Raw genomic sequence first — 26,852 nt, 5'->3', positions numbered from 1 at the left:
GGAACGACCGTTCGTGGGATCGCGAGATCGTCTTGGGCCGCGCGAGTGTAGTTGTGAAGCAAAGTGTGTGGCGTAGTACGTCGATCGACGTCGCGATGTGCTGGGATTTTGAAGGAATGTGAGAAGCACCGTGTCTTTGGGGCCGTGCAAGACGTGCCTTGTGGTTGCCGTGTTTTTGCCTGCGAGGACGTGTCGAAATTTCAGTGCTACAGATTGCTGGTCATTAGATCGAATTGTGTGAGGTGTCCCAACCGGAAGAAAAAGTTGTCCGGTAGATCCGTGTAGACCGCGGAGTCTAAACAAAGTCTGCAACGTTGCTACGGACACTCCAAAACGGTGTTCGAAAGCGTACTCCGTCACCAGCTGATCCGTGATTATTGCATGAGCTGCAAGAAGAAGCGATCGTGTGATCAGTGTTTAGCACTTCTATTGAAGGTAAGTAGGATTACCTTCTTTCTTCCTATCCTATTGGCAGCCCAAAATAAGCCCCAGTTGCCGACCGCCTCACAAAACGCCCTCGCAGACGACACTTTTACTTGACGTCATTAGAAATGCATTATTCAGCAATGAGGTAGCATCCGGAGTGGCAGAAGCAAACGACCGCGGTAATGATGGAAAAGCACGGAAGGCAGAGTGTGATTACCAAAGTCGACCATAAAGAAAGAGGATGCCAATACATCTAACGCCGCCTACTGACAATGTGTTGTCATTGTAGCAATGCAGTCCAAATACACAACTCCCTTCCTCTTCTCAAAAACTTTATTGTGAAAACCGTTCGCATTTGCAATGTTCCATCATCGTGCGCGCATGATGTTTGACGGTCTGTTCGTTTGTGTGTGTGTTTCCGTAATGTTTCTTCTGCCGTTATGAGCTCTTCAACACAACAGAGGAAAAAATGGCATGACATGAGCCTCATGTAACGAAAACGGGGTAAAAGAAAACCGACCACCATGCCCCGTTTCCCTGCTCCATTGGGCTAGCGAAAGTGTGACCATTGAGGAGCGCAATAAGCGCCTCCGTTTCGGTTTGCGATAAGAAAGACTTCGACGAGTGACGAGGAGACAAACCGCAAGGAAATGGACGAGTGTTTGAAGAATGATCTCTCTTTTATTTCCCTTACAGCCGTAACAGCATCAATTTCGAGCGCGCCGAGAACATGAAACCAAGACGAGTGGGAATGTCACGGGGGTATGAGGAGATGGATGGGGCGAACGTTCCCCGTCCGCCCGGCGGGACGACAGCGCCGGCAGGGGCATCTGTGGGCAGTTCGACAAGCGCGACAGGCACGGCAGCTCCACCCACCGGAGGAACGATGCTGGCAGGCGTTGCACCGGAGTTTGAGCTGGCCTCGGTTAGCGTGGTGCCGGACGACACGTACACAGTGACGCAAGCCGTGAACGCCCTCGGATTCGGCTGGTTCCAGGTGAAACTGTCGCTGTGTGTCGGACTGTGTTGGATGGCGGACTCGATGGAAATGACCATACTAAGCGTGCTGGGGCCGGCACTGCACTGCGACTGGAACATTTCTCGGTACGAGCAGGCGCTGGTCACGACGGTTGTCTTTCTCGGAATGATGCTCAGCTCCACCTTTTGGGGTCATTTAAGTGATCGCTACGGCCGGAAACCGGTAAGGCGGCTTACGCAAACCTTGATCCGTGTTCCGATAACCGATCGCTTTTTTTTTTCCTTTAGGCCTTAACACTGTGCGGTGTCCTATTGTTCCTGTACGGTCTGCTCAGTTCCGTTGCGCCCAGTTTCGGCTGGTTGCTGCTTCTCCGCGGACTGGTAGGATTCGCCATTGGATGTGTACCACAATCGTAAGTGAAATCAAGCACCAGGCCTAAGAACTCTCATACTATTGAATTTCCTTTCTAGAGTCACACTGTATGCGGAGTTCCTACCAACAAAACAACGTGCCAAATGTGTGGTGTTACTGGACGTAAGTGGACCATCATCCAAGGACATCTGAATCTCATGATCGTATCGGTTAATTCCTTTGTTATGTATTGCAGTGTTTCTGGGCTCTGGGGGCATGCTTCGAGGTGGCCCTTGCTCTGGCCGTCACCCCAACCCTCGGCTGGCGATGGCTCCTTGGTTTATCCGCTGCACCGCTGTTCATCTTTGCCATAATTACACCGGTAGGCATGAATTCCCTCCTACTCCCTGGTGGATCTGGTTTCAACTGACGAATGTTTGCACGATCCCCTTCTATTTACAGTGGCTTCCGGAATCTGCTCGCTATCACGTCACGAGCGGGCAAAGCGATAAAGCTCTCGCAACATTGGAGCAGATCGCGAAGGACAATCGCCGGCCAATGCTGTTGGGTCGGTTGGTCGTCGAAGGGCCCAGCGGTTCCCGGGGCAGTTTGAAAGCGCTCCTTGGAAGCTCCCTGCGACGGACGACGCTGTTGTTGTGGTTCATTTGGATGTCGTGCGCGTTCTGCTATTACGGACTGGTGCTGATGTCGACAGAGCTGTTCGGGGGCAAAAACAAGACCATGGGGGACGGAGACGACACGATGACTTCCGGCTGCCAGCCACTTGCGACGACCGACTACATGGACCTGCTATGGACGACGTTAGCCGAGTTTCCGGGCATCTTTGCGACAATCTACGTGATTGAGAAGTTTGGTCGCAAAAAAACGATGGCCCTACAGTTCCTTTTGTACGCGGGTTGCGTCTTGATGATTACCGTAACCGACGTGTAAGTCGCCTCCAGCCGAGCCACGGTAACACAATCAGCTATAATGCTTGTTCTCCTCCTTGTAGACGGATATTCCTGACCATCATCCTGTTCATGGCACGCGGTATCATCGCCGGTCTGTTCCAAGCGGCATATGTCTACACACCGGAAGTCTACCCGACAGCGCTCAGATCGATCGGGGTGGGCGGCTGTTCGGCACTGGCGCGACTCGGTGCTATGGCCACTCCTTACGTAGCCCAGGTGCTATTTCAATCCTCAATATGGAGCGCAGTCGCTGTGTATGGCATATTTGCAGCTTGCGCCAGTGTGGCTTGCATGTTACTACCCTACGAAACACGTGGTGCCGATCTGGCACATTAATCGACGGTTCGAGCTGTCCAACTTACCCCCTCACCCATCAACAGAGATACCTCTAACGCGCCGCGATCGGCGTTTCGATTTGTTTTGTTACTTTTCCCCGAGGAGAAGCGCGTTTTTACATGGTTATCATGTCGTTTTTCTATTGTGCGCTCGTGTTTACATGTGTGTGTGTTTGTGCGTGTATGAGTTTTGTGTGTGTGTGCGTGTGTGTACGTTCTACGAGATTGGGATGGCGTTTTTCTTACTTTTTTGTACATATATAATCCGTCCGAGTGGAATTCTACCGATACTGTGTTTAGTAGCGATCGGTTATTTATTTAAATATTTATTTATCATCAGACAATAACAACCTTAAGTCTTGTAACTACGTGACGAACGTGTTATACAGCCCGTGGCTGTGGGGCTGTAACCAAATCGTGCTGTTTCACATACTTTACCAACCGAACGATGGAGGACGGTGTAATGCCTTGTATCCGGCTGGCGGCTGCAATCTAACGGAAAAGAAAGAAAAATACTCGTTAGAGCTTATAATAATAGTTTTCAATAGAAAATTTCGTGTACCGTTTGAGGTTGAATGTGGAGAAGTTTTTCCTGTTCTTCGAAGGAAAGATTCAGTGATTTTCTGAAAAGAAAAATACTTATCAAATGTAATCGTTGATCAACGACAGCTTATACAAAAACGCTTACGATAGATAGTCGATGGCCACTGGTATTCGAAGATTTTCGTTACGCTGCACTTCCTCAACTTCGCGCGACTGGTCTTCGATGGAAAGACTGTACAGAGCTTCGATCTTCAACCGTCGGCACAGTTCCGGATCGTCCAGAATCCATCCGAGCACGGACGGTTCCACCGCACACAAACGTTCGGTCGTGATTTCATCGTTGGATATGGCTAGCATCTCGAAGGCACTCTTGTATACGCTAGCCTTCGCTGGTGGCAGACGCATCGCTGCCCGCCATTGATTGCTTCCTCGCTTGATGTCCTGCAGCAACTCGATGGCCCTGGCAAGTCGTTCCCGGATGGACACGGTACGATGATAGCGGTCTTCCGATACGAGACCTACGGCGTAACCTTTCTCCGTGAGCCGAAGGTCGGCATTGTCTGGTCGCAGGCTAAGCCGAAACTCGGCTCTGCTTGTGAACATCCGGTACGGTTCGTTCGTTCCGAGCGTCGTCAGATCGTCCACAAGCACACCCAGGTACGATTCGGTACGACTCACGGTGAGCGGTTCCTTCGAAAGAGCCTTTGCAGCCGCATTCGCTCCGGCTAGCAATCCTTGTGCAGCTGCTTCCTCGTACCCCGTCGTTCCGTTAATCTGGCCGGCAAGAAACAGGCCCCGAACGCGCTTCGTCTCGAGAGTCGGAAACAGTTCGCGAGGATCGACAAAATCATACTCGACACCGTAGCCCGGTCGGACGATCTCTGCCGCCTCGAGCCCCTTTAAACAGCGTACGAGTTCGACTTGCTCCTCCTCGGGAAGCGTACAGGAGAGCCCGTTCGGATAGATCAGCTCACTGTCGAAACCTTCCGGCTCGAGCCAAACTTGGTGCTGTTTGACCCCGAACCGCAACACCTTTGATTCGATCGAGGGACAGTAACGCGGACCGGTCAGCTCCTCGGTGACGTGTCGGTTACGGTGCAGATTGCGCCGTACGATTTCGTTCACTTTCGGTGTGGTTTGTGTGAGGAAACAGTCCAGCTGCTCGGTAGCCTCGAGCCACACACGGTCGTTCAAGAATGAAAAGGGAACCGGTGGATTATCTCCCGGATGTCGTGTCAACGTCTCGAACCGTATCGAATCCCGGTGGATGCGTGGTGGAGTTCCGGTCTTCAGCCGACCCAGTCGGAACCCAAGCTCCTCGATACTTTTGGCCAGGCCCACAGCCGGTTCATCTCCTATGCGGCCGGCGGGACGTGTTTCCAGCCCGATGTTTATCTGGCCACGCAAGAAAGTTCCCGTCGTGATGACGAGACTGCTGGCCGTTACTGCCTCACCGTTCGCCAATCGAACTCCAGCCAACCTAGGACCCTCATCACTGCTGCTCCGGTGGAGTACGATATCCTCGACCGAAGCTTCGACGATGGTCAAATTCGGAGTGTGGTCGAGAGTTTGCTGGACTTCCTGCTTGTACAGCTTTCGATCAATCTGCGCCCGTGGACCCCACACTGCGGGGCCTTTGCGCCGATTGAGCACCTTGTATTGGACTCCACTGCGGTCACAGCATCTCGCACACACCCCATCAAGTGCGTCCACCTCGCGGATCAGATGGCCCTTACCGATGCCGCCGAACGAAGGATTGCACGACATCTCGCCGATGGTGGACCGTTTCTGTGTGACGAGTAGTGTCCGGGCACCCATCCTAGCAGCAGCACAGCATGCCTCCGTCCCGGCGTGACCGCCACCGACGACAATCACGTCATATTCGGCACACTTTTCTACCGTCGGCGAAGAAGACGTCCATCGTAACCCGCCGGTGGATATGCTGCGATGGAAGGACCCGAAAACAATCCGTAAGTACCTTATCAGTATATACCACACAAGATTCTGCTGCGAAAGCGAATGTTCGTTCCTACCTGCGAGGTATTTTAGCGGCCAGCCTTCGCCAAAACACCGGCCGTAACATTTCCGAAGGATTCGGTATAGGAAAACGTAAACAAACGTGTGATGTCAACAAACTGTCTAGTGTTTCCTCTGCACCCATAGGTCCGACCTGTTCCCAACAAAGGATCGGTGTATCAAGTTCCATTTGTATTTTTGAACAATCGAGATCACCACGCCGTGAAGGATTGTAAATTAATATAGGAGCGAAATACATGTCCCAGAGATAGGACTAATGCTAAATTTAAGTAATAAATGTGAAATCAATATTCAAGAACCTCGTGAAACTCACTTAGCAATTTTGTAATTTTTTTGCATTTTGTTCGTTTCGCCCGGAAACACGTGGTAGTGGCAGTTATGTGTTTAAAAACTAAAACTCATAGAGCTTTTTTATTAACAGTCAATTTTGTAGGTTTTTTTTAAATTTGTTTTAAATAAGCAGTTTTATAATTTAAAATGAGCTTATTTTAACATAATGTTAACATTCATCTCATCTCCTAGGCAAGGCGTGTTAGAAACACACACTTCAGTCCGGATTTGGAGCCCCATCGGCGCTTATCAATGGATCGAACAGTCTGGTGAGTGATATATGTCCGGGTGTTAGATGATCTCGTTGTGCACGCGTTGCTGGCCGCTGTTTGTGTTTTGCGTTTTACAAACAGATCAATATCCAGAACAGACCAGCCACTGGAAAGCCTCACCTACCTTTCGGTTTCGTCTAGTGGCGACAATCAAGTGGCTTATTCAGCCCGAAATCCAGCGTTCTATTAGCTGCTTCGAAAACAAAGCCGCGCGATCGGAAGAGTTACGAGCCCGAAATGAACCGCGCATTGTTGTATCGATCTTCCCAATGAACAGGTGCTTTTAGCAAACATTCCATCTGCTCTCGCTCTGCCCTCGCCGGGGCAAACGTGGGTATCCCGTATTCGCGAATGCACCCTCCGTCCCCTAGAGTGCGATCGTATCGACGGGGGGCCGTGTTGAGCTCATCTCGGTGCCGTTCGGTGTTCATAACGTTTATTGCGATCGACGCGCAAACATCGCTTTTCCATCGCTGGCAAAGGTGCCCGACGTTTTGCCTTGCAAACGCACGTATACCACGTTTTCCCCCGCGAGACGCGAGAACCGTTCCGCCTTCCGCCCTCGAGACCGATGTGAACTGGCGGGGGAGTCTGTGCTGAAACAATTGTGACGAACAAATGATCCGATCGCGATCTCTTTTTTTTAATGCGAGTGTAAAATATCCAACGTCACGATTTTATTGCTGGTGGTTTTCTAAGTGTGCAAATATTTTCATTGAAAAACAACAATTTTGTGTACAATTCTTCGTGAAAGTTTAAAGTGATTAGTTATTTTGTTATGCTCCCGTACGCCTGTACTGTTTCAAAAGGGGTTCTTTTCTAAACACGTGTGCAAAAACCGTGAAAATCGAGGAAGCAAAGATTTCAAGGATCCGGAAAACACTTGACTCCAGATTTCGCCGCGAATGACATTGAATTTTGGAATCGCACGTCGTCGCGGACGTCCTCGTGGGTGAACCGTTGCACATCGCCTCCGCCTCCTTCTAGCTGGCGCAGCCTTGCCTTGCTGCCGTCTGATGAATGACCAACCAACATCAGCAAGAGCAGCAGCCGAAGGAGCAGAAGCAGCAGGCGATTGCAATTACTATTCGGGACACATGCACCACGTCTGAAGGAGTCACGGGCGAACGGAAAGTGAAGCTAATCGTCAATCGATCGTCCCCGGCGTCCCCTCCGATGGCCGACCCGAATTTGGTGCCCCCCGGGCCGACCCACCCGACGGGGCCGATGCTTCCCCATGGCTCCCCTTTGCCAATGCCGACAATGGCGCAGAAAATCACCGACAACCACAGCAGTCACCACTACCAGCTCCAGCAGCAACAGCATCAACTTCAGCAACAACACTTCCAACAATATCACCAAGCCATCCAGCCAACATCGCAACAACAGCAGCAGCACGACGCGTTCATGATCGTCAGCATTTGCCTTGGCTCGTTCATCCTCATCTTCGCAATCGTGTACTTTGTAAGGTAAGCAAGTTACCACCGCCACCATCGTCGTCGTCGTCGTCGACGTCGTTGTTACGCCGTTCGCCAATTTGCGCCATTTGCCAATCGCCGGTGGTCGGCATTGACTCCATCGATGTGTGGCCTCCAGCGTATGCAATCGACGAATCGAGCATATCGATGATCGCTTTATTAGAAACTGCCCGAATGCGCTGCACCATTGCCACCTAATCGGTCACCTACAACGACGCTTGTTCTTTTTCACTTCCCCTCGCTCACTCTCCTCGTCTCAAGATCCTTTGAAAGTGTGACACGCCGGTGGCGGTGTACAAGATCTATCGATGGTTTTTTGCACGCTGCTCTATCGATATGGCACGTGTGAATCGACGCGAATGGCACGTGTCGTCTATATATACCATTTTATCTCACAATTATCAATCACGTTTTTGATATCACTATAGTGCCAAAATTTCGTATTATTGATGCAATGCCGTAACACACGCACCATGTTTTAAAAACTGACCCAAACGGACCAAAGATAGGTAGTAAATAATAGTATTTGAATCGACCAAGCTCTTGTTGGACAGACTGTACTAAACGTAATTCGGCTCTTGATAAAACAAACCGACGTGCCTACTACGTCACGGGAGAACCTGGAATGTGTTTGGTGCGTTTTACGACAACAACGACCATGAGAAAGATAAGATAGCTTGTGTATCATTGAAGCATTTTTTGGTTTATTCCAAAACCGTCTGTGCTTCCCGGTTAGTATGCCGTCGAAGACCAATATTTGACCAGTTGCTGTATTGCGTCTCATTGCGGTCGTTCACTTCATTAATAAGTTAGTCTGTCTCCGTGACCGGTGCTAGCGAAGGAAAGGAGAAAATCATCGTTAATCGGCGACGATTGTTAAAACATGTACGTATGGTTCTGAGGTCCGTCCCATCTGGCCCATGGCCCAATGACAGGACGACAAAAACGGTGTTTGAAAAGCTCCATCTGTTCGGAAGGCCTCGTCAGTGGCACGCAGATGTGGTGTGTGGTGATGGCGTCCGACGTCGACTTTGGCTCGAACCTACCCCGGCATGCGCACACTCGTTTAATTATACGCTAGCTTCCCCCCCCCCACCCCCGCCTCAGCCGCTCCGACCGCAAAGCGATGCCGAGATGCGAATGATAGGAAAGATCATAGGCCGTAATTATGGTGAATTCTATTGTTTTTAGCGCAGCGAAAGCGCGGGGGGAGTTCTCTGGACCTAGGAAACTAATCGGATGAATCTCGCAAATCATCGCATCACCGCACAAAACGCTCCCATGTGCCGTAGTTAGATGCACTTTGTGCCCGAATGACTCCCTAAGCTGGAGCTGCCAGCACTCCAATCGGCCAGCAGTTGCGTGAGCATCGAGCACATGGCGGAGGCTTGCAACGGCTTGCCAATGACCCCGAGGCAAGGGCGAAATGCTCGATTTTCCCGGAACAATGGTTACATTTGAAGCTGATACTGTAGTCGAGTGTTTTAATTTTTATTAGTAATCGTGGCCAATGCTACACGCATGTTGGATCTACTATTCCTGAGGAGGAGCAGGAGGATAAAATGATATGCCAAAGAAAGAAGTGATTTGGACAGTATCTCGGCACTGGAACGTTCCTGCAGCATGCTGGCGAGTGATTCGGCTTATCTTAGTCCATTCACGAGTTTTTCAATGGTCACTCAATTGCCTTACAGTTTTGGCTGATAAGACGCAGAAGAAAAAAATATTGACGATCATTGGACAACTTCCCGATGCGTGTGGAACAAAAATCTATGCCATTGAACCCTTGCCGTTCCCGATGGTTCCAAATCACACTTATTAATTTGATCATCTAGTTATTCTGCGTAATATTTTATCGGATGTCACGCGATTCCTCGTGACGTGAACATCATTAACCCCCGGTTTTGCCCCCTTTGGCCCTTTGAAAATGGTTTAGAATAACAAATTAAATTCCAATTTGCCGTTGGGTGGTAAGCGCATTTACTAGCGTTGCAACGCGTGAGACACTAATATGCTAATTTCGGAGCGCAACACAGACTTCAATTATTCATCCATCAGCAACGCAATCATCATCACATCCTCTCGTTGGCAATGCGTGGATTAGAAGTCCCTTAATTGAATGTACATCATCATTTTTTATGTTTCGTTTGTAAAGAAATTAGTTTCCACCATACCTCGATAAACGATTTCATGTTTTTTTTATCCGTCCAACAGGAAATTCTTTCAGGGAGGTCAGTTCAAGAACAAAGACATTCGATTGGATGCGAAAGTAGTCATCATAACCGGAGCGAATGCAGGAATCGGAAAGGAAGCCGCCATAGTGAGTAGTATCGTGCGATATTCTAACCTAAGGAGAGATCTAACCGTGCCTTTTTATTAGGAATGTGCCAAGCGAGGGGCACGTGTGTACATGGGCTGTCGTGATCCGGCCCGGATGGAGAAGGCCCGCCAGGAGATACTGGATAAATCGGGAAGTCAGAATGTGTTCGGGCTCGAGCTTGACCTGGCCTCGTTCGAGTCGATCCGAAGCTTCGTAAAGACGTTCCTAAGCATGGAGCGGCGGCTGCACGTGCTGATCAACAACGCGGGCGTAATGGCCTGCCCGAAGAGCTACACCAAGGAAGGCTTCGAGATGCACTTTGGCACGAACCACTTGGGCCACTTTCTGCTCACCAACCTGCTGCTGGACGTGCTGAAGCGGTCCGCCCCGAGCAGGATCGTGACAGTCTCTAGTCTGGGCCACAAGTGGGGCCGCATCAACAAGGATGACATCAACGCTGAGAAAGACTACGGCGAGTGGGACGCGTACACGCAAAGCAAGCTCTGCAACATTCTCTTCTCGCGCCATCTATCCAAGCGACTGCAGGGCACGGGCGTCAACACGTACGCGCTACATCCAGGCGCCATCAACACTGAGCTGATGCGACACCTAAACCCTTGCTTAAGGTACTAAACCCGCCACCTCCTGCCCTTGCTTAGTCAACACAATAGTATACATTTTTTGCCTCCTTGCAGAACCATGGCTAAGCCTGTCTTCTGGGTGTTCTTCAAGACGCCCAAGTCGGGCGCCCAGACAACTTTGTACTGCGCCATGGAACCCACGATCGCATCCCAAACGGGACTTTACTATAGTGACTGCAAGCAGAAGGAACCGGAACCGCACGCAAAGGATGACACCATGGCAGAGTGGCTTTGGAACATCAGCGAAAGGCTAACCGGGCTCACGAACTGACGAGTTCAGTAAACCGGCTGTTCTAGCGTTATTCGTTGTTTAGGGAAATATAAAACCAACCTGCAATCTGTTAAAAATCTGGTTCTTTACGGAACAGCACTAGGTAGTGATATCACCTCTTTACGTTGAACTTAGTCTCGCTCCCCGACGATTGAGAGTGCAGTTTAACAATGTTTTTTCATGTTCTTTCCCTCCTAGCTGAACTGTGTGATTGATAACGCACGTGGACTGAACTGGACGGATGATTACCGACAGGCTCGAATAACAAATGAGTCGCAGCAGCATTATCAGCTTGCGAGTTTCTTCTCTCGCTCTCTTTTAAAAGAAAGCAAAACACAGTCCTGTTTAACTCGTGGGGTCAAACGTTACAGTGAAAGGTTGGAGCCACTTACAGAGTCCCGTAGGCTAGGAAGGAACCCAAACAGTTTCATACTGTTTTAACTCTACTCCCAGATCGAATGCACTGATACACTCGTTCGTGATAGGAACAGGAAACACACTCGTTTTAACGATTGAATGGTCCATTTATTTCACCGAATCACAACACCTTTTCATCACTCATTATCGTGTGATAGGGTAACGTCACGAGCGCCGAAGAATGCCAGAGAGTTACTTGCGACCGGAATTGCTCTGTAATAAATTAAACAGAGGACGCGAATTGTAGGATTTCCAAGACTCTTAGGGTGGAGTAGAAACTTACCGCACACGGAGATCCTTTTCTCACGTATCGGAAGAGAGACTCGACCAGGTTGGCCGGGGTGGATTCATCGCACTGCTCCAGCTCGCGCACCATGCAGTTTTGCAGCTTCGTAAAGTCCCTTGGTGAATTATGGGAAAAAAACGTCCAGCGTGAACAAAGCGAAACATGGTGGTTTCCATAGAAGAATACTTACTCGCATTGCTTGGGGCCGAGCACCAGCTTCGGGATGCTGGTTAAGGTGGTCTCCGGAACGTACCCCGAGAATGTGTTATTGACGCAGGCGATCAAATCATCCTTCTGCTCGAGGAAGCACTCAGGACCTTTCTCGGCAATAAACACTGGAGGTGGAGGTACGAGAAGGATTGAAGTTCTCAGACATTTTAAACGATCAAACACAACCCCATCGAACGCGATCACTTACGTGCAATCTGATCCCCATCCTTGTGGCAGACGAAGTTGAGCAGATTCTTGAAGATGTCCAAGCCCGACGTTTTGAAGACTTTCTCTTCCGACTCCAGACACGGGTCGACTGCGTTGGCGAACGTGTTTACACACTCGATCAGCGTCGATCGTTTGCGGCAGTATTTGTTGAAGACGGTGTCCAGATCGCCGGTTGGTTTGGCCGCTTCCACTTCCTGCTGAAACTGATCAATATCGATCAGCCCTTGGCCGCACTCGAAAAACGTTTGGGCGGCGGATTTGGCATTGTCGTACGCGTCGGTCGGTGCCCCAGCCGCCGTGCATTTGTCCCGCAGAAGCTTCTCCACCTCGTCCATGGACGGAAGCGGAAGATTCGCTGGCAGACGCTCGCGTATAGCGTCCACATCGATTTGGTTCGACACGTCGGCGATCGCGTTAGCTGCTGGTGGCAAGTTGGCGTAAAAAGGCACACTTTGAATCGAGGGCTCGAAAGGATGGCCGCTATCAATACTCACCGATAAAAGCTAACAGAGCGAAGCGGAGAAGGTTTTTTGCAAACATTATAGAAAGTTCTAGCTAGACCGCACGAAGTTATACCATACGTCCACCGAGCGTGGTGTGCTTGCCGGGAGTTACTGAGCTGATCACAAACCGTATTGGCTTATATACGTCGGTGGTTCGATTTCGCCTCAAAGGTCGTGATCTGTGATCAGCATCCGTCAGCTCATGCATCCGAACACGGTGCGCTCGTAATCGTAATAATAAACTGATATGAACAACGGCGACTAAGGAAATGGACCCGTATCAACGACTCCCGACCAGGGTACAAACTGCTCAAGTAGATGATCGTGGAACGGGATGCGTCCGCGTACTAACGAACCGCTTGGTACGGAAGCTTCCGCTACCACGGTTCGTTATCTACGTACCGTATACGATGGACCTCAATTGAGAATTATTAGCTAAGGCCATGCCCAATAAAAGTACAACTTCTCCCGCCTGACGGCATGGCTTGCAATTGTAAGGTGCTCAAATACGCGCGTTCCCTATCCCTATGTTTTATCCGCTGCGTTTTAACTCAGTTCACTGAGAAGCGAAGCAAATGGTACAATCACAAACAAAGTTGACTATGGGACAACATATTTCGCTTTTAACCAAGCAGCTCTCGACCTTCTTTAGTGTGTATCGTCATCTTAACGGCGTGCTACGGGTTGTAAGGAATTGTCCTGAAAATACGCAATTGGAGGTTATTAACATCCAAACACATGATGGAGGCCGACATAGCGGAACTTGGCAGGTGAGATTGATTCTTTGGAACCCTAAGCAATATTTTCCTTCAAACCACAACCAAGGTGGTTGACTATTTCATTTTTATTTTCGTTATGTGTTAATACTTTTGGGGTTTTTTTTTATTTCAGCAATCTTTCGGATCTTTCCATTCAAAACCAGCTAAGTGATACAGACTGCGGTAGCGACATATCCGGAGGGGACTTGGATGAGATTTTCAATACTTCTGAAAGTTCTGAAGAAGATGAATATGTTACGGATGGATCGAATAACTGCCAAGTAAATTCGAATATAGTTGGGAAGAACAATTCCGGCTCAACAGAAAATAGCTCTAACGGATATGATTCGGACAAAAAGGAAGGTTCTAGTGAATGCAGCGACGAAACACTTACAACTAGCATCGACGAAGAGGAGGATGTCCCGGAGGTGGATTCAAAAGTCGAATCGACTGATCGTGGAGGTGGTGATGCTGATCTACATTTTGTAAGCGTTTACAAGATTTTTCAAGTGAACCTTTAATTCCATGTATGTAAACTTTTCTTGTCGATTTCATCAGAATTATGATGTTGTGACCGTTGCGGATGAAGGCACAAGCTGCGGAACCATAAAAGTTAAAATTCTTACCAGGAAACGCCAGCATGATCCAGAGGCCTACCAAAAGTGGATACTAGCGAAAAAGTAAGTTACGTGTTGCCAAAACAAGTCATAAGGTGAGTAAATAAAAAATGCGGTTTCGTTTTCAGTGAAGAAATCCGCCAAAAACGTGAAATGGAAAAACTTCGTGCCCAGGAAGTAGAAGAGCAAAGGCGACGCGAGGAAGAAAAACGGATGGAAATCAACAACGCCAAGGTTCAACAGTGGATGCAACGTAAGAAACAAAATGCGTCCCAGGGAACAAAGCCAACTTCACTTCAGGCAACCACCCCATCCTGTACCGAGCAGTTTATTCAAAACAATGCGGATGTCCGGTTTAAGACATGGTTGAAAAGAGTCAAACAACAAGAAGAAGGTAAGGCGAATGTTTTCTATTATTGGAATTATTATAAAACCGTCATCGATGTACATTCCGCAGAAAAAAGGGCAAAAGAGATCATGCAAGAGCAACTGCAAAAGCATGCACGTGATTATAAAAAGAAGGTTTCGGAGGAAATCTATAAAGAATGGTTGAAATCGTCCAAGAACAAACCGCGTCCGGTACCCTTGAACCAAGGGCCGCATACATTGCGGGGAACTGTTTCGAAGATTTTCGTCAACCCACAGCCATGGAAAAGTCCCTGCGATGAGGGCTCGAACTAACATCCAAAGCCATTCGTTTCTTTCGTCCAAATTTGCTTTAAACTGATATTTTTTTAAAATATATATCTATTTTGTCCACAGCACCTATTCATTCAATTGCCCGGCAGAAAGATGCATTAGAGTTTGTTCGATTAAAGCCACTTCCAAAAAGACCCTGCATTTCCTAGTTAAAATTCCCTAAATGAAACCAGACGTGGTTTCACCTTCTCTCCGATGAGCATCACAATAAAAATAGGAACGGATGTTGCAATGATCGAATGGATGTTTAGCGACCGAGTATGCTTGCAATCAGTGCCATAATCCAAGTCGAAATAATTATGCTGTGGTATGATGGCTTGGTAAGCTCTCCAGCACCGTGGGCCTGCTTTCTTGGGGTGGCTTCCTGCAAAAAAAAAAAGAAGTTTCGTTAATGTTGACTAACATCCAGCTTTCTCGTTAGCGCGTGGAAACTTACTCCCGTCAAATTGGCACAAGGGGTTTCTCGGCGCACGAACTTAAACAATGATTCAACCAAGTTCGCTGGTGTAGACTCTTTGCAGCCTTCCAGGACCTGTACCATACACTCCTGAAGTGTGGTCATTTCGCTGCAGCAGAAGATAAGTTAAGCATCATCTACCAGCAGGGACCGATGGCAACGGTATATACTTACTCGCACTGCTTTTTCCCCATGACAAGCTTTGGCAATTCATTCGTCGAGGAAGAAGGGGTATCGTCGTTCAAATATCCGGACAACGTTTTGTTGGCGCAGTCGATTAGAGCATCTTTCTGATCGGAGAAACATTCTGGCCCTTCCTCTGCAATGAATACTGTCGAAACAGACGTACAAGCGTAAAGCAAAAATCTTTCTTAAACACCATTTTACTTACATGCAATCTGATCTCCATCTTTGTGGCAAACAAAGTTCAGCAATCCGTGCACAATGTTGACCAATACCACTTTGCTCTCTCTTTCGTCACTATCCAGGCAAACATCGATCTTGTTAGCGAAGGTATCGACACATTCGATAGCAGCGGACCGTCTGCGACAATACCTGGCAATTGGAGAATTGGAAACAAAGTAAGGCTTACCGATATGAACCCATGTCATTGCAGCATGTATGCTTACTTGTTGAACACGGTATCCAAATCACCAGTGGGTTTGGCTTTCTTTATCTCTTCCGGCAGACTCTCGAAATCGACGAGATCCTTCATGCATTCGCCAAAGTTTTGCGCGGCCTGTTCAGCTTCGTCGTACGAGGCACCGCTTCCGGCTACCTTTGAACACTTATCCTTGACGTGAGCCAGTATATCTTCAATCTTCGGTAGTGTCACGTTCTTCAGTTCTGGTGGAAGTAGGTCTGCGAAGACTTCGTCTTTCAGCTTATTTATATCAACGTCCTTTAGCTTATTAATATCAATGTCCTGCAGGTTTATCGTATCCTTCGCATCTTGCGCGAGTACTGCTGCTGGCTGAAATGCTGGGAAAAACAACACATTTTAAGCCCATTTAAAAGTATGAAACATCGGTGGAAAGATTGCTGGCTTGTTTCGTCTAATCGACTACCCTTCATGTGCCACTGGTTCAGAGTTACATACAATGAACTTTGAGCGAACAGTGATTGTTATCACCATGCCTTATCATCGTAACGACGTTTACTTCAGGCCGTCAGACGCCAAACTTGTGAGTAACAATACCAGTTTCGTATGCTAACCTACGTTCGGTTAAATAATTGAAGCCTTAGCTTAACTTACCCAATAACACACCCAATGCACTTAGTAACACATATGAAGAACGTTTTTCAAAGTACATCTTGGCACTAATTGCGTCCACGGCAAATAGTTCTGTTCCCACGACGTTTCCGCGAACGTATACCCGTCCAACAGCCACAACACAAATGATCAACGACACGTTAAGTAACGCGCGGGTGGAAGCTCTTGTTCGATTTCTTATCGCCAAGCCGATTATGCAGTAATCTCGCGATACCTGTAGACGGAGAGCTGAATATAGATCGTGTTAGTATTGATGGAATGCGAGGGAAACCTTCGATACAGGCAGGCAATTTAATGCCCCCAGAAGGTCAAATTACAGATTGCACAGGCAATGTCGTCACCATCTTGTACGCTGGAGAATTCTTGCTGCACAAGCTTAAATTATTACAGGCAAAATGTTTGCTCGTTTCGCACAAAAAAGTTAATTTAACAGACAGCGATGGATGGACGGATGGCGAGAATTTACGATCGACTCGTTATAATGAGTCATAAAACAAGCAAAATAAGCACTTTAGATGCTTTTTACAACATACCGCACGAACGACCACAACCGTCAACAAACAAATGCGAACTGACAGCTGTGACTCAAAACAGTCGGCTCGACTAGACCAAAGCCCCACATATTATACAGGTGAAGCATAATGTTCCGCATATGTTTCGGAAACCCGTTTGTGAATTCAAACAAAGATTTTTTTTTATTAAAACTTAAAACACTTTTCACGAAGCAATAGTTACATAGCCAGCGTTCTTGCACGTACCAGTTTACAAACTTTAGTCGTTCATAGGGTTGTATATAATCCTTAGTTAGCTTTCAAAAATACTTGAAGTACTTTGTCAAAAACAAGAAAAATTACGAGAACACTTTATTACATAATAGTTACTCACGGTAGAAAAAAAAACGATAACTAATGACAAATGCGAAATTCACTCTAAACGTGAGATTATGGTTTTATTCATTGTTAAGAATACGCTTGTGCTCTGATTAGTATCAACATGTACTTCAGCGCTCTCGAACAATCGGCATTTCAAATGCCGATTGCCCAAGAAGTTCGCCATTGTGGTTACTTTCCTCTTTGCTGGAAACTGCGTGCGGAGTGTCAATCATTCGTCTAAAATCGGAGGTCCGACGTAAAACTTATACAAATTTTAAACATGACACACAAAAGAGAGCAATAGTAACCGTTTACAATTTGAATGCTTGGCGCATCATCAAGTCGAAGTATGCATCCGAGTCGATCGAGGCACTCAACCCAGCGTAGTAATGCAGGAACTCCTCCCGGGTCACAGTGCCATCCGGGTTTCCATTTTCCTCGAAGTTCGCCAAATACTTCCTCAGAATGACATCCTCCGTCTCCTCACCGCTGATGTACAGCGGATGACTCCGCACGGAATACACATGCCTGAAAAGCAAAAACAAGCGGCGAACATTTAGAGCATAACCGATAACTGTTTGATAAGTCTCACTTTAAATCTTCAATCGTTATCGCCCCGTCGCCCGTTTTGTCCAACTTGGCAAACGCTTGCTCAACGATATTTACCCTGCCTTCGGACATGTTCGGACGAATCGCAACGAGAAATTCCGTCATATTGATGGAACCGCTGCCATCGGTGTCAAATCTGTAAAGAAATGGGAATGTGCGGATCAATATTTAACAGCTGTACGCAGGATTATGTGTGCTACGCAGATTGGAGCATTACTTGTTAAACATGTCGGTTGCTTCTTGTTCCGTGACGTCTAGCCCGGTGTCATGCAGACCCTTGATGAACTCTTCCAAGTTCAGCTGCTTGTTGCCATCGTCATCCATGCGGCGGAAGCAACGGCCCAATCCGAGAATACCCGACGCTCCTCGAGCAAGGCACATATGGCGAAGTTTCTCAATCGAATCCGTCAGCGTTCCCGATGACAGAGCACGGCGACTCCGGTTGATCATTTCTGACTCTTGGCGAGACAGTGCACTCACTGGGCGATGGGCCATCTGTTTGAAAAGAATTAGATTTGAACATTTTTATTAACTTTTGAAGATATGATTTCAATCTAAACATGCAGGGCAATTCTTCTATGCTATGGGGATACTAAAAAACACCAACAAATCCCTGCAAACTCTTACGGTTGGTCTAGTCGAACCTTTTTATCTAGACGTACTCAAAACGCCCCAACTGACTAAGTGTTAATAACCTCCAAACGATGAGCCATCAAACAGGATACTAAATTATACAACGTGTCATGCCTAAGCGATTGCCTAGCAACAGTCGACACAGTAGTACACATCTCCGACACGCATGAATGGATATTGTAGTGACTCTATAATAGATTGATTCCATTGTATTGGGAATGATTAATACTTCGTTGGCAGCTCCTGGCATGACAGCCAACATCGAAGGTACCGGAGGAGTTTTCCGCAATCAAACATCTCTCCTCTGGTTGGGACTATGACTCACGGAGCTCAGGAGGAATATGCAGAGTGCGCGGGAATGAACGTGCGTATCCTTGTAGCGTCGACCACTAACGGTTCGCAGAGCGTGGGAAGTGTAGTTAATTGCGATGACCTCGTTTTTCCGAGTCGCCGCCGTCCACCTATAGGGGGTCATCAGACATCGACCGCCTTGAGGCATCGAGACGGATCGAAGGAGGCAAAGCCTTGAATTTGGAAAATTATCCTTCGTCCAGGATCCGAATTCATCGATTGGTCGGAGAATATTCCTTAACAATTACCTTCAGAGGAATTCTATTGTTGAACCGATGAATGGCTCGCATTTTAAGTTGCAGTGAGAGCTCCACGATTGCGAAATATTGTAAGAAGACGTCCGTTAACGTCTCAGCAAATAAGAGGAACACTGGAGGTCTACTGGTTGTGAGGTAGTAGCTAGGAATTTTGCGCAGTACTACGCAATCTTTGTGTCTCCGGTTTGGTCCGACGGTCCGGAACGAGGTGGTTTAAAAAAGGGATTCCTTAACCGTCGCCAGCCGTTGCGTTTTTTCCCATCACTTGAACGGATTTCATCGCACGAATAAGAGGACACCGCAGACTGTTTGGGACACCGGAATTGGGGTCACTGCGTACGGAAGCGAAAATTCTTATGTGATTACTGCGAAGGCACAAACTGGACTGGGGCCGTTCTTGGCATTACTCAGCGAGTTGTGCCGCGGATTATTCGCTTACACCGGCACGCTAGGTGGTGTTGGTATTTGATGCTTTCGGCTCCTGCGAGAGCATTTTCCACTGGAGAAAATGGAGAGAGAAATTCCGTCTTGGATGAAAAAGGAAAATCAAGCCAAAGGATCGTCATCGCGTTGACCATGCGGGCACATGGGGTGTGAGTTGGACCCCACGCAAAACGGTGTTCAAAGCGGAGAGTCAAATGGAAATGTGTACCTTTCGTATGTACAAACTCACCCTGTGCTAGTTTTCTGAAGGAAAACACTCAAGGCACCGGTCAGCAACATAAAAGCTAGGGAGCTGGTTTGCTAGTGGTCAACGAAACATTGGGTCAAACTACCGAAGGGTCTTCAATAAAACAGTACTATCCGTAATTTCATGATTGTATGCAGCATTAGCATGCATATACCATAAAAGGTAATCGATAAAATGCGGTTGGATTGTATAAAGAAACTAAAACATAAGATCGGTTTTAGGCGTCTTGGCCATGGTCAGGCGCACTATCACTTACTGGAACGATCCCGGGTAATCCACTTTTTGCTGTAAATCATTTTTGAAAAAACGACTACGTACGTTAAACGAGGACTAGCCGGTGTTGTTTGACGCATTTGATTCCGGTAAATTAGTCAGCAGTCTGATAAAAAGAAGGAATTTTCGAATTGGCAAGAAGCGGATTGTTTTCTCACTGCAGCAACGCATGCTTCTACTTCAATATTGTGGCCATTTTTGGAGCAATCATGAAACCACCCATGCGATACGGCAGAATAAAAATTCCGCTAATGAATCATGGGCTTCTAGTTGGCGTTCTAATTTAGTTTTCCCATTGAATAGTAACCACCCTCGTACCATTCGATTCGCCAATATGGGACTATCGTTTAGCAAACTTCCAAACACGGAAGAGTAAGTCAAGCGAAGCGGTCGTTTTAGGAATCGGGTTAATTTACTAATTTTCAATTATGTGATAATTGTGATCTCGAAAACGCACCACCATTCACCAAAAAACACGCCCGGCCAAGGTCACAGATGATGGGAAAGATGATGTTAAAAACCATACTTTGTAGTAGATGTATCCCCGCCGTTTGACTCACGTACGTTTTGTTTTGTTGTGGGTTTTTTTTTACTAACTAGCAATTCACGTGATTCAGTTCGCGCGTTTGTTCACACATCCCTCGTTTCTGAGTCACGAACGCTACGACGCCACGACACTACGACGCCGGAAAGTGGATAAAGTGGAGATGGAAAATCCCACAAAAGAGAATCTAATCTTGCCGATCCACACAATTACTGGCAACGCAGAGAAAATAGCACATAAACATCTTTCCATCGTGTTGCTTGGAATGTTTGAAATGTGGCATGCTTATAAAACTGGCTCATAAATGAACTATTATCTAGGTGAATTCGGTAAACAAGGGCAGGGAACCATATTTACACTCTGGTACGAACTCGCCAGTTGGAACGGATGGTCTAGATGTTGCTGTTCCATGGCGTCAAAGTTGTCTTCTTTTTAACCAAAACTGTTCTGTTCGATACTACCTTCGCTGATTTGGCACAGGAGCTTCTGCTGGATAAAAACCGGCCGGCTAAAAACTCACTAACGACGATCCAATCACACTGGTGCACCGAAAGCGAATGACGGAACCGGTTTGCGCTTGGCTCGACCAGACCGCTGTGGGGCAAAACTGCAAGCGCAACAAGCATATAGAGGCAAGCTGTTGTGGATGAGTTGGTGTGCTGGCCAGCTCCGGTAGAGTGTTGGTGGCGTTGGCCGTATCCATTAGAAGCGGTGTGCGGGGGGCGACCTTGACTAGCGGCCGGCGTAGAGTGACTAACCGTGGTTCCGGCCCTCTTGCCGGTCCTTCCATCCTTGGCAGGCGGTTCTGACTAATGATTCTAGAGTAGTAGAACGTTTTCGCGCCGGAGGATTGCCGAGCGCGCGGGTATGATGAACGGTACATATTACCCCCCAATGCCCCCATAATCCCCCGATGATTGCTTAAAAGCATGTGGAAACTCTAATGGTACGTTCCATTGTCGACAGTTAAAACCTAATTTCAGGATGAAACAATATCCCCAACGATCGATACGGAAAAGCGAGGAACAGGAATTTTCTTATCGTTACTACATCGCAATTGCTTTACGGTTCCGTTGAGGAGTGCGGAATGCTGGCAGAGGAGCATTCGTGTTTCGCCATTACCTTCCGGGCATCCCACATACAATGGACGCATTGCTGCACTTGCGCACGGTAAATTATCGTCACCAGAAGCTATCATCATCCAATCCGATCGATTTCCGGAGATAGGATCAGCTCCAACGGTGCCATCGAATTTGATGGAATGTTCTAAAGGGTTGGAATACGGTATGCGAAAGTGCACCGTTTACGATCCATGCTGACGAGCCCGCGCCCCCTAGGGACGTTCAGGATGGAACCCGGTAGTGGGGAGAACAGATTTTAGAGCGTTTTCAATATCAATGACCAGTTTTACGCAGCCGCAGGTATTGGAACTGCACATCCTTGCACCGACGGACAAAAGTAAGCCCATGACCCTGACCCTGATGGAACCGTTGCACATATATAATCTAAAACAGATGTGACCAAACAAACGGTGCCGTCGTTCTTAATCGTCACATATGTTACAAAATATTCGAACAACGTCTTTCGCTGGAAGTTGTTGATTGAAAATCACCATATGTTTGCACCAGTGACTCACCACGCGTTTATGCTTATCTTTAACTAAAACTATGTTTATTCGCTGTGCCCCGTAAGCATAAATGCAAACGAGGGAAATGTGTGTCACCGTATCACGCGGACAAGAAAAGCTTATCACACAGAGGAAAATTATCATTGAATATTCAAATTTGTACAATTTTTCCAAATATTGTACATTTAGAATTGCTCTACAAAGGCTTGTAACAACTGCGTACGCTCATGCTTACCTTTTTAAATTGACGGTTTTCTGAGATGGCACAACACAAGAACAACGGCTAAACTAATGTCCAACGAGTTTCACTACCGAAAAAAGCCTTACAATACAGATCCAACGCCAAGCTTCTAAACGAGCCGTGTCCTACCTAGTCCAAAAATCGTCGAAGAATAACGCTAGCACTCGGTTTGGGACGACCCGTTAGCTGCTGGTGTTTAGTTACGATTTCCCCGTGGCTCTGTCCTTCCGTGTGTATCTTCTGTTTTTTTGGGAAAATTATACCACCCCAAGGGCGCGGCAGTCGTTTTTTGGGGTTGGGTTCAATCGTCGGATCGTTGGTTGGTGGTAGACACACAGCGCATCAGCCACGTCACCGGTCCCCCACCCATCGTTCATGCTCGTGGCCAAGAAGCGTGCCGACAAAGTGTCGTGAGAAAAGTAATGAACTGAGCTTCCGTGGCAGACGCACCTATATTACATGTTAATTATTCAATCTTTGGAAAAGCCCATTAAAAGGGACACTTTTTTATCTACCTCGTTTGACAAAAGTTTAATGCATCATATGTTTTTGCTTGACCTTGCTATTCAGATTGTTTAAAAGAAAATTCCATTCATACTGAAAAGCCGTACTGCCTCCGTTGGGGGGTTTTGGCGGCGTCTGCAGTATTTTCCGTCTTCTCTAACGGAAACGATACTGGAAGGGAAAAATGTCTCGACTTATAACCAACACTTATTTGCGGGAATCAATCCCACATGCTGTTACCACATTGCCAATATCCACATCAACCAGAGGAGGTGGGAGAATTTGCCACCCCTTTTATCCGTAAACTGCTGTTGTCTTCTGCCTATGGATCCAAGTTTCCCCGTGTGTTTGTTGCGGACAATTGTAAAAAAAGCATCTACGCATCGGTGATTTTCCCTGGCAGAACTCCAACAACTGAGACATTCACTTTCTATATGTATATATCGAGCGTCGCTTGTATTGGTACACATCTTGGAACCATCGGCATCATAAGACGCATATTTCAGTTATGCCATTATGCGCTTGAAAACAAAACTTTGCTCTTCACGCTCGATAGAAACCTTCGTAACGGAAGAGTGGGGAATCGTTGTGATCGGTAACCTTCGTTTGAAACCATTTCAAACATGAATCGAATTGGCGCTTGATTTGTAGTACGGCCGAGATGTGCTGAATGCAATTTTCCACGTTGATTTGATTTACTAGATTGTTGAACCAAATGGGTGGTAAACAATCAGCTATATCGTGCGACGAAGATCTTCACAGTCCCCTTCACGATCGGTGAACTTGAAGTTTATTTCATGTGCCCAATGGAAACTTTAATATAAACAAGTTTGTGATCTATCTTACGGAACATTAATCATCTACGTCGAACTAGTCGTAGAAGAATGCGTGTTACAAATATTCTACTTTTTCATTTTGCAAACACGTGAAATCATATTTGAATCTGCTCGATTTCAACGTCAGCCGCGATGTATGCAATTCGAGTATTATGAAAGTTCAAAGCTCGAAATCTGTTCTTAGAAATCTTGGTCGAGTGTTGTAAAATGTTTCAAATTTTAAAATAATCCGTTCGTCAGCATGTTATATATGACGAGAAAATAAAATCGCTGACCATAACGTAAGGTAACAATTTATGATTTTAATAATGGAAATGAAATATTACTCATAATAATCCCTGCACCCTGCAGGATGATGATTGCAAGGATGATTCAGTCGAGACAAACCGTTGTATCGATTTTAAATATTTTATATAAATATTTAAATATGCTTCGACAATCATCCTAATTCTTTCAAGTTTGAAAACCTTTAAGAACTATAAGTGTAGATTGTTTGTTTTAAAATGTAATATAAAACAATACATTGACTTTAAAATATCTTGTCCACATGTCCCACAGAGCAAACCACAAAGAGATTCGAGTCAAGCGATCGTTTGCCGTAGCCAATTTTAAACCTAATGATATTTTTACCTCTCTACATTCCGCAAGGAAGCATGTCCCTTCCTGTTCATCATATTATTAATCGCTACTTTATCGTCACTCCATCCAAGGTGCGTATGTTTGAAGGGCAAAATTTATTCTAGCAAGACGCGTGTGTGGTTTTCCGAACGGAGTAACACTCCCTTCACTTCCTTTTGGTTTCCTTTAATCACATTTTTTACATCCGGCCTGTTACTCCCAAAGGTAGCAGGCAATAAATTATGAAACTGCAATTGCCCGTGCGCGAGAACGTTGTTTACATAGACGACACGTGATAGTAACGTGCACAGCTGACTTGCGCCGTTTGCTCGTTGGTTCCTGTGCCTAGTTGTTTCCATTCACGAGGAGCGTTGAACCGGTCCGAGGGACTGCTCAATAACACCGCGCAAGTAACGGCACTTGCTCTGCGATCGAGTAGGAGAATTGGGGAGCAGAAACGGCGTGCTTAAGAAAGCGCAGCACGAATCCACTTGACGCGTTGGGTGAGCCGAATCATTCGTATGTTTTATAAAGACCACGAAGGATACGTGCAAAACTCAGTGTAAATGGTTTTGCATATAAAATTACGGTCAGCATTGCGGAAGCTCTTGTGTTCGACGCTTCGACATCCTTGACCGTAATGTTCGCGCAGCCTTGCCCTCATTCAAGGAGTTCAGCAACTTTTTCGAAGCACGAAGATTAGAGTCAACGCAATTTTCCGAACGTACAACACGCGGAAAGATTGTCGCCTCGAGGGGAAACCAAACGGCATAACCAGCCTCGTTATCAGGTACAATGACAATACTTTATCGTAAATCGAACGCCCATCCGTTTATTCAGCCTATAAATAGCTCGTAAAGTACTATTTGCCGTTGGCAGTGTTTGTCCTGTCTGTTTGTACGACGTTGCAGCAGTCAAAGTTATTATAAACCAAGCAGGGGCTCTTTGGTGGACAAAGAATCTAATAGAACAGAATATGGTGTGTGCTTCGGGGGTTTGCTCCAAAAGTGCCCTGAAGTGTGTCGATCGTGGCATGGGACACATATTCTCATGCCGATCGTAAACGTGCTGCTCGAATCAAGGATGCCTCAGGATGGCCGGTCGCCTACTGCCACGGCCTAAATGTCATTAACCTGGCGCCCGGCGGTGGTCTATGTTGCTGCGCGTGTGACTTCATCGGAATATAAATCGGTTCATTAGGGAAGTAGTAAAAGTTTCCCTCTCCGGGGGTGCGTGGGTATAAGCGTGATAGCTGTTTGAGGCTGCTCTAGTCCGCCCTGCTGTAACCGTATCAACTCGCGACAGCTCGTAGGGGGTTTGGGATTCATCTTCCACTAACTTCCCTGTTCTTGGCTCGCTAGGTAACATGTGGTGAGAGATGTCAGCAGCCCGCCAGCTAACAGCTACCAGAGCGCGACGAAGTGCTAAATGTACACAAATAAATTAATCATCCATCCATCCTGGTAGACGCGCGTGGCAGCACCTCGAAGTATACATTAAACCAGCATAGCAGCAGCGATTGTTTCGAGGGATACCAATGGATTCATCTATCAAAAGTGCGATCAACAAAATGTGATAACTCTTATGCACACACAAAACAACGCCTCTCGAAGTTCCCTTGCGACAAGAGAGATGCGTCAGGGCCTGAGGGCGCAATGCAATTGAGTGAATTAGTTCCAATTTCTTATGTGTCCCGCTAATCAATCAAAAACACATCTTCTCCCGTGATGCTGGTATGCTGGAGAGCAGGAGTTAGGAAAGGTTCATGATCACCACCCTGCCATATAGCGGCTTTGGCCTCCAGATTTTGGGCTGTAGGTTTTGGGGGAGGTTGTGAATCTTCGTTCGACAAACGATAACGACGCACTGAAAAGGACTTTGATATCACTTTGCAGCTCGGGACGGCTGCCAGCCCATGATCAACAAACCATACCGAAACTGTTTGCCCTCCAGTTAACGAAACGGTATCACCAACGACCCGGCTTTCCGGGGCCCCTCGATTGGCAACAGTCAGCCGATGATTTGTTTGCTGCCATATTTGCACAACCCATTCGAACATTTGGGACTGTTAAATCGCTGCAAAGCGTATTACAATGGGACCGTCATCGATTCGTATGGACTCGCGAATATTCACAATGCTCGCTTGTTTATTTGCCCCGCGATCGTTCCTGTTTCCAGCGATTGTAAAACTCGCGCCCCATGACGTCAGGAATCATGAAATCGGCTAGGCGTTAACGAGATCAAACCGAAAGGCTGCAAAATATTTGCCCAACAAGCTCCACGCTTTATGTTGCCACCATATACGCAATCGACTGAGTTCGACATTGGCACCAGAACAGTAACTCTACGTTGTCAAGTTGTTGGTACAGCCTTTCGTGCTCATCCTCAACTCCA

General features: G+C 47.0%; 7 protein-coding genes across 8 annotated transcripts; 3 read left to right on the top strand and 4 right to left on the bottom strand.

Annotated features, from left to right (window-relative positions):
* The first annotated feature begins 1,156 nt into the window (after positions 1-1,156).
* On the top strand, positions 1,157-3,063 carry LOC131281611 (synaptic vesicle 2-related protein). Its single transcript, XM_058310952.1, has 6 exons — positions 1,157-1,627; positions 1,693-1,817; positions 1,876-1,939; positions 2,013-2,138; positions 2,219-2,703; positions 2,769-3,063. Exons 1-6 carry the CDS (start codon positions 1,157-1,159, stop codon positions 3,061-3,063), a joined length of 1,566 nt encoding a protein of 521 aa, XP_058166935.1.
* A 297-nt stretch (positions 3,064-3,360) lies between these two features.
* LOC131294811 (protein MTO1 homolog, mitochondrial) lies at positions 3,361-5,688 on the bottom strand. The gene is made up of 4 exons (XM_058322857.1): positions 5,639-5,688; positions 3,751-5,547; positions 3,625-3,685; positions 3,361-3,554 (listed from the first exon to the last, which is right to left on the bottom strand). Exons 1-4 carry the CDS (start codon positions 5,686-5,688, stop codon positions 3,444-3,446), a joined length of 2,019 nt encoding a protein of 672 aa, XP_058178840.1. The 3' UTR covers positions 3,361-3,443.
* Positions 5,689-7,264: 1,576 nt separating this feature from the next.
* LOC131294810 (retinol dehydrogenase 12-like) lies at positions 7,265-10,954 on the top strand. The gene is made up of 4 exons (XM_058322856.1): positions 7,265-7,713; positions 9,937-10,042; positions 10,103-10,668; positions 10,738-10,954. The coding sequence occupies exons 1-4, from the start codon at positions 7,265-7,267 to the stop codon at positions 10,952-10,954; spliced, it is 1,338 nt and encodes a 445-aa protein (XP_058178839.1).
* A 508-nt stretch (positions 10,955-11,462) lies between these two features.
* LOC131281580 (27 kDa hemolymph protein) lies at positions 11,463-12,635 on the bottom strand. Its single transcript, XM_058310923.1, has 5 exons — positions 12,590-12,635; positions 12,076-12,516; positions 11,848-11,992; positions 11,655-11,772; positions 11,463-11,584 (listed from the first exon to the last, which is right to left on the bottom strand). Exons 1-5 carry the CDS (start codon positions 12,633-12,635, stop codon positions 11,564-11,566), a joined length of 771 nt encoding a protein of 256 aa, XP_058166906.1. The 3' UTR covers positions 11,463-11,563.
* A 704-nt stretch (positions 12,636-13,339) lies between these two features.
* Positions 13,340-14,654, top strand: LOC131294809 (coiled-coil domain-containing protein 34-like). The gene is made up of 5 exons (XM_058322855.1): positions 13,340-13,368; positions 13,490-13,841; positions 13,915-14,036; positions 14,102-14,367; positions 14,431-14,654. Exons 1-5 carry the CDS (start codon positions 13,340-13,342, stop codon positions 14,652-14,654), a joined length of 993 nt encoding a protein of 330 aa, XP_058178838.1.
* A 78-nt stretch (positions 14,655-14,732) lies between these two features.
* On the bottom strand, positions 14,733-16,838 carry LOC131285407 (27 kDa hemolymph protein-like). Its single transcript, XM_058314266.1, has 7 exons — positions 16,720-16,838; positions 16,385-16,630; positions 15,759-16,110; positions 15,521-15,684; positions 15,304-15,460; positions 15,109-15,238; positions 14,733-15,036 (listed from the first exon to the last, which is right to left on the bottom strand). Exons 2-7 carry the CDS (start codon positions 16,440-16,442, stop codon positions 14,920-14,922), a joined length of 978 nt encoding a protein of 325 aa, XP_058170249.1. The 5' UTR covers positions 16,443-16,630; positions 16,720-16,838; the 3' UTR covers positions 14,733-14,919.
* Positions 16,839-17,529: 691 nt separating this feature from the next.
* Positions 17,530-22,674, bottom strand: LOC131281132 (calcyphosin-like protein). 2 transcript variants are annotated; one of them, XM_058310385.1, is made up of 4 exons: positions 22,657-22,674; positions 18,101-18,378; positions 17,867-18,019; positions 17,530-17,802 (listed from the first exon to the last, which is right to left on the bottom strand). In XM_058310385.1, exons 2-4 carry the CDS (start codon positions 18,376-18,378, stop codon positions 17,586-17,588), a joined length of 648 nt encoding a protein of 215 aa, XP_058166368.1. In that variant the 5' UTR covers positions 22,657-22,674; the 3' UTR covers positions 17,530-17,585. The 2 variants fall into 2 exon arrangements, with proteins under 2 accessions (XP_058166368.1, XP_058166367.1); XM_058310384.1 differs by lacking the exon at positions 22,657-22,674 and adding an exon at positions 19,116-19,157.
* Positions 22,675-26,852: the final 4,178 nt, after the last annotated feature.

The sequence above is a fragment of the Anopheles ziemanni genome, chromosome 2 (genome assembly GCF_943734765.1).
Source record: "Anopheles ziemanni chromosome 2, idAnoZiCoDA_A2_x.2, whole genome shotgun sequence".
Classification (NCBI taxonomy): domain Eukaryota; kingdom Metazoa; phylum Arthropoda; class Insecta; order Diptera; family Culicidae; genus Anopheles; species Anopheles ziemanni.
The sequence above is the reverse complement of the archived record's forward strand: the minus strand, read 5'-3'. Positions and strand labels throughout refer to the sequence as shown.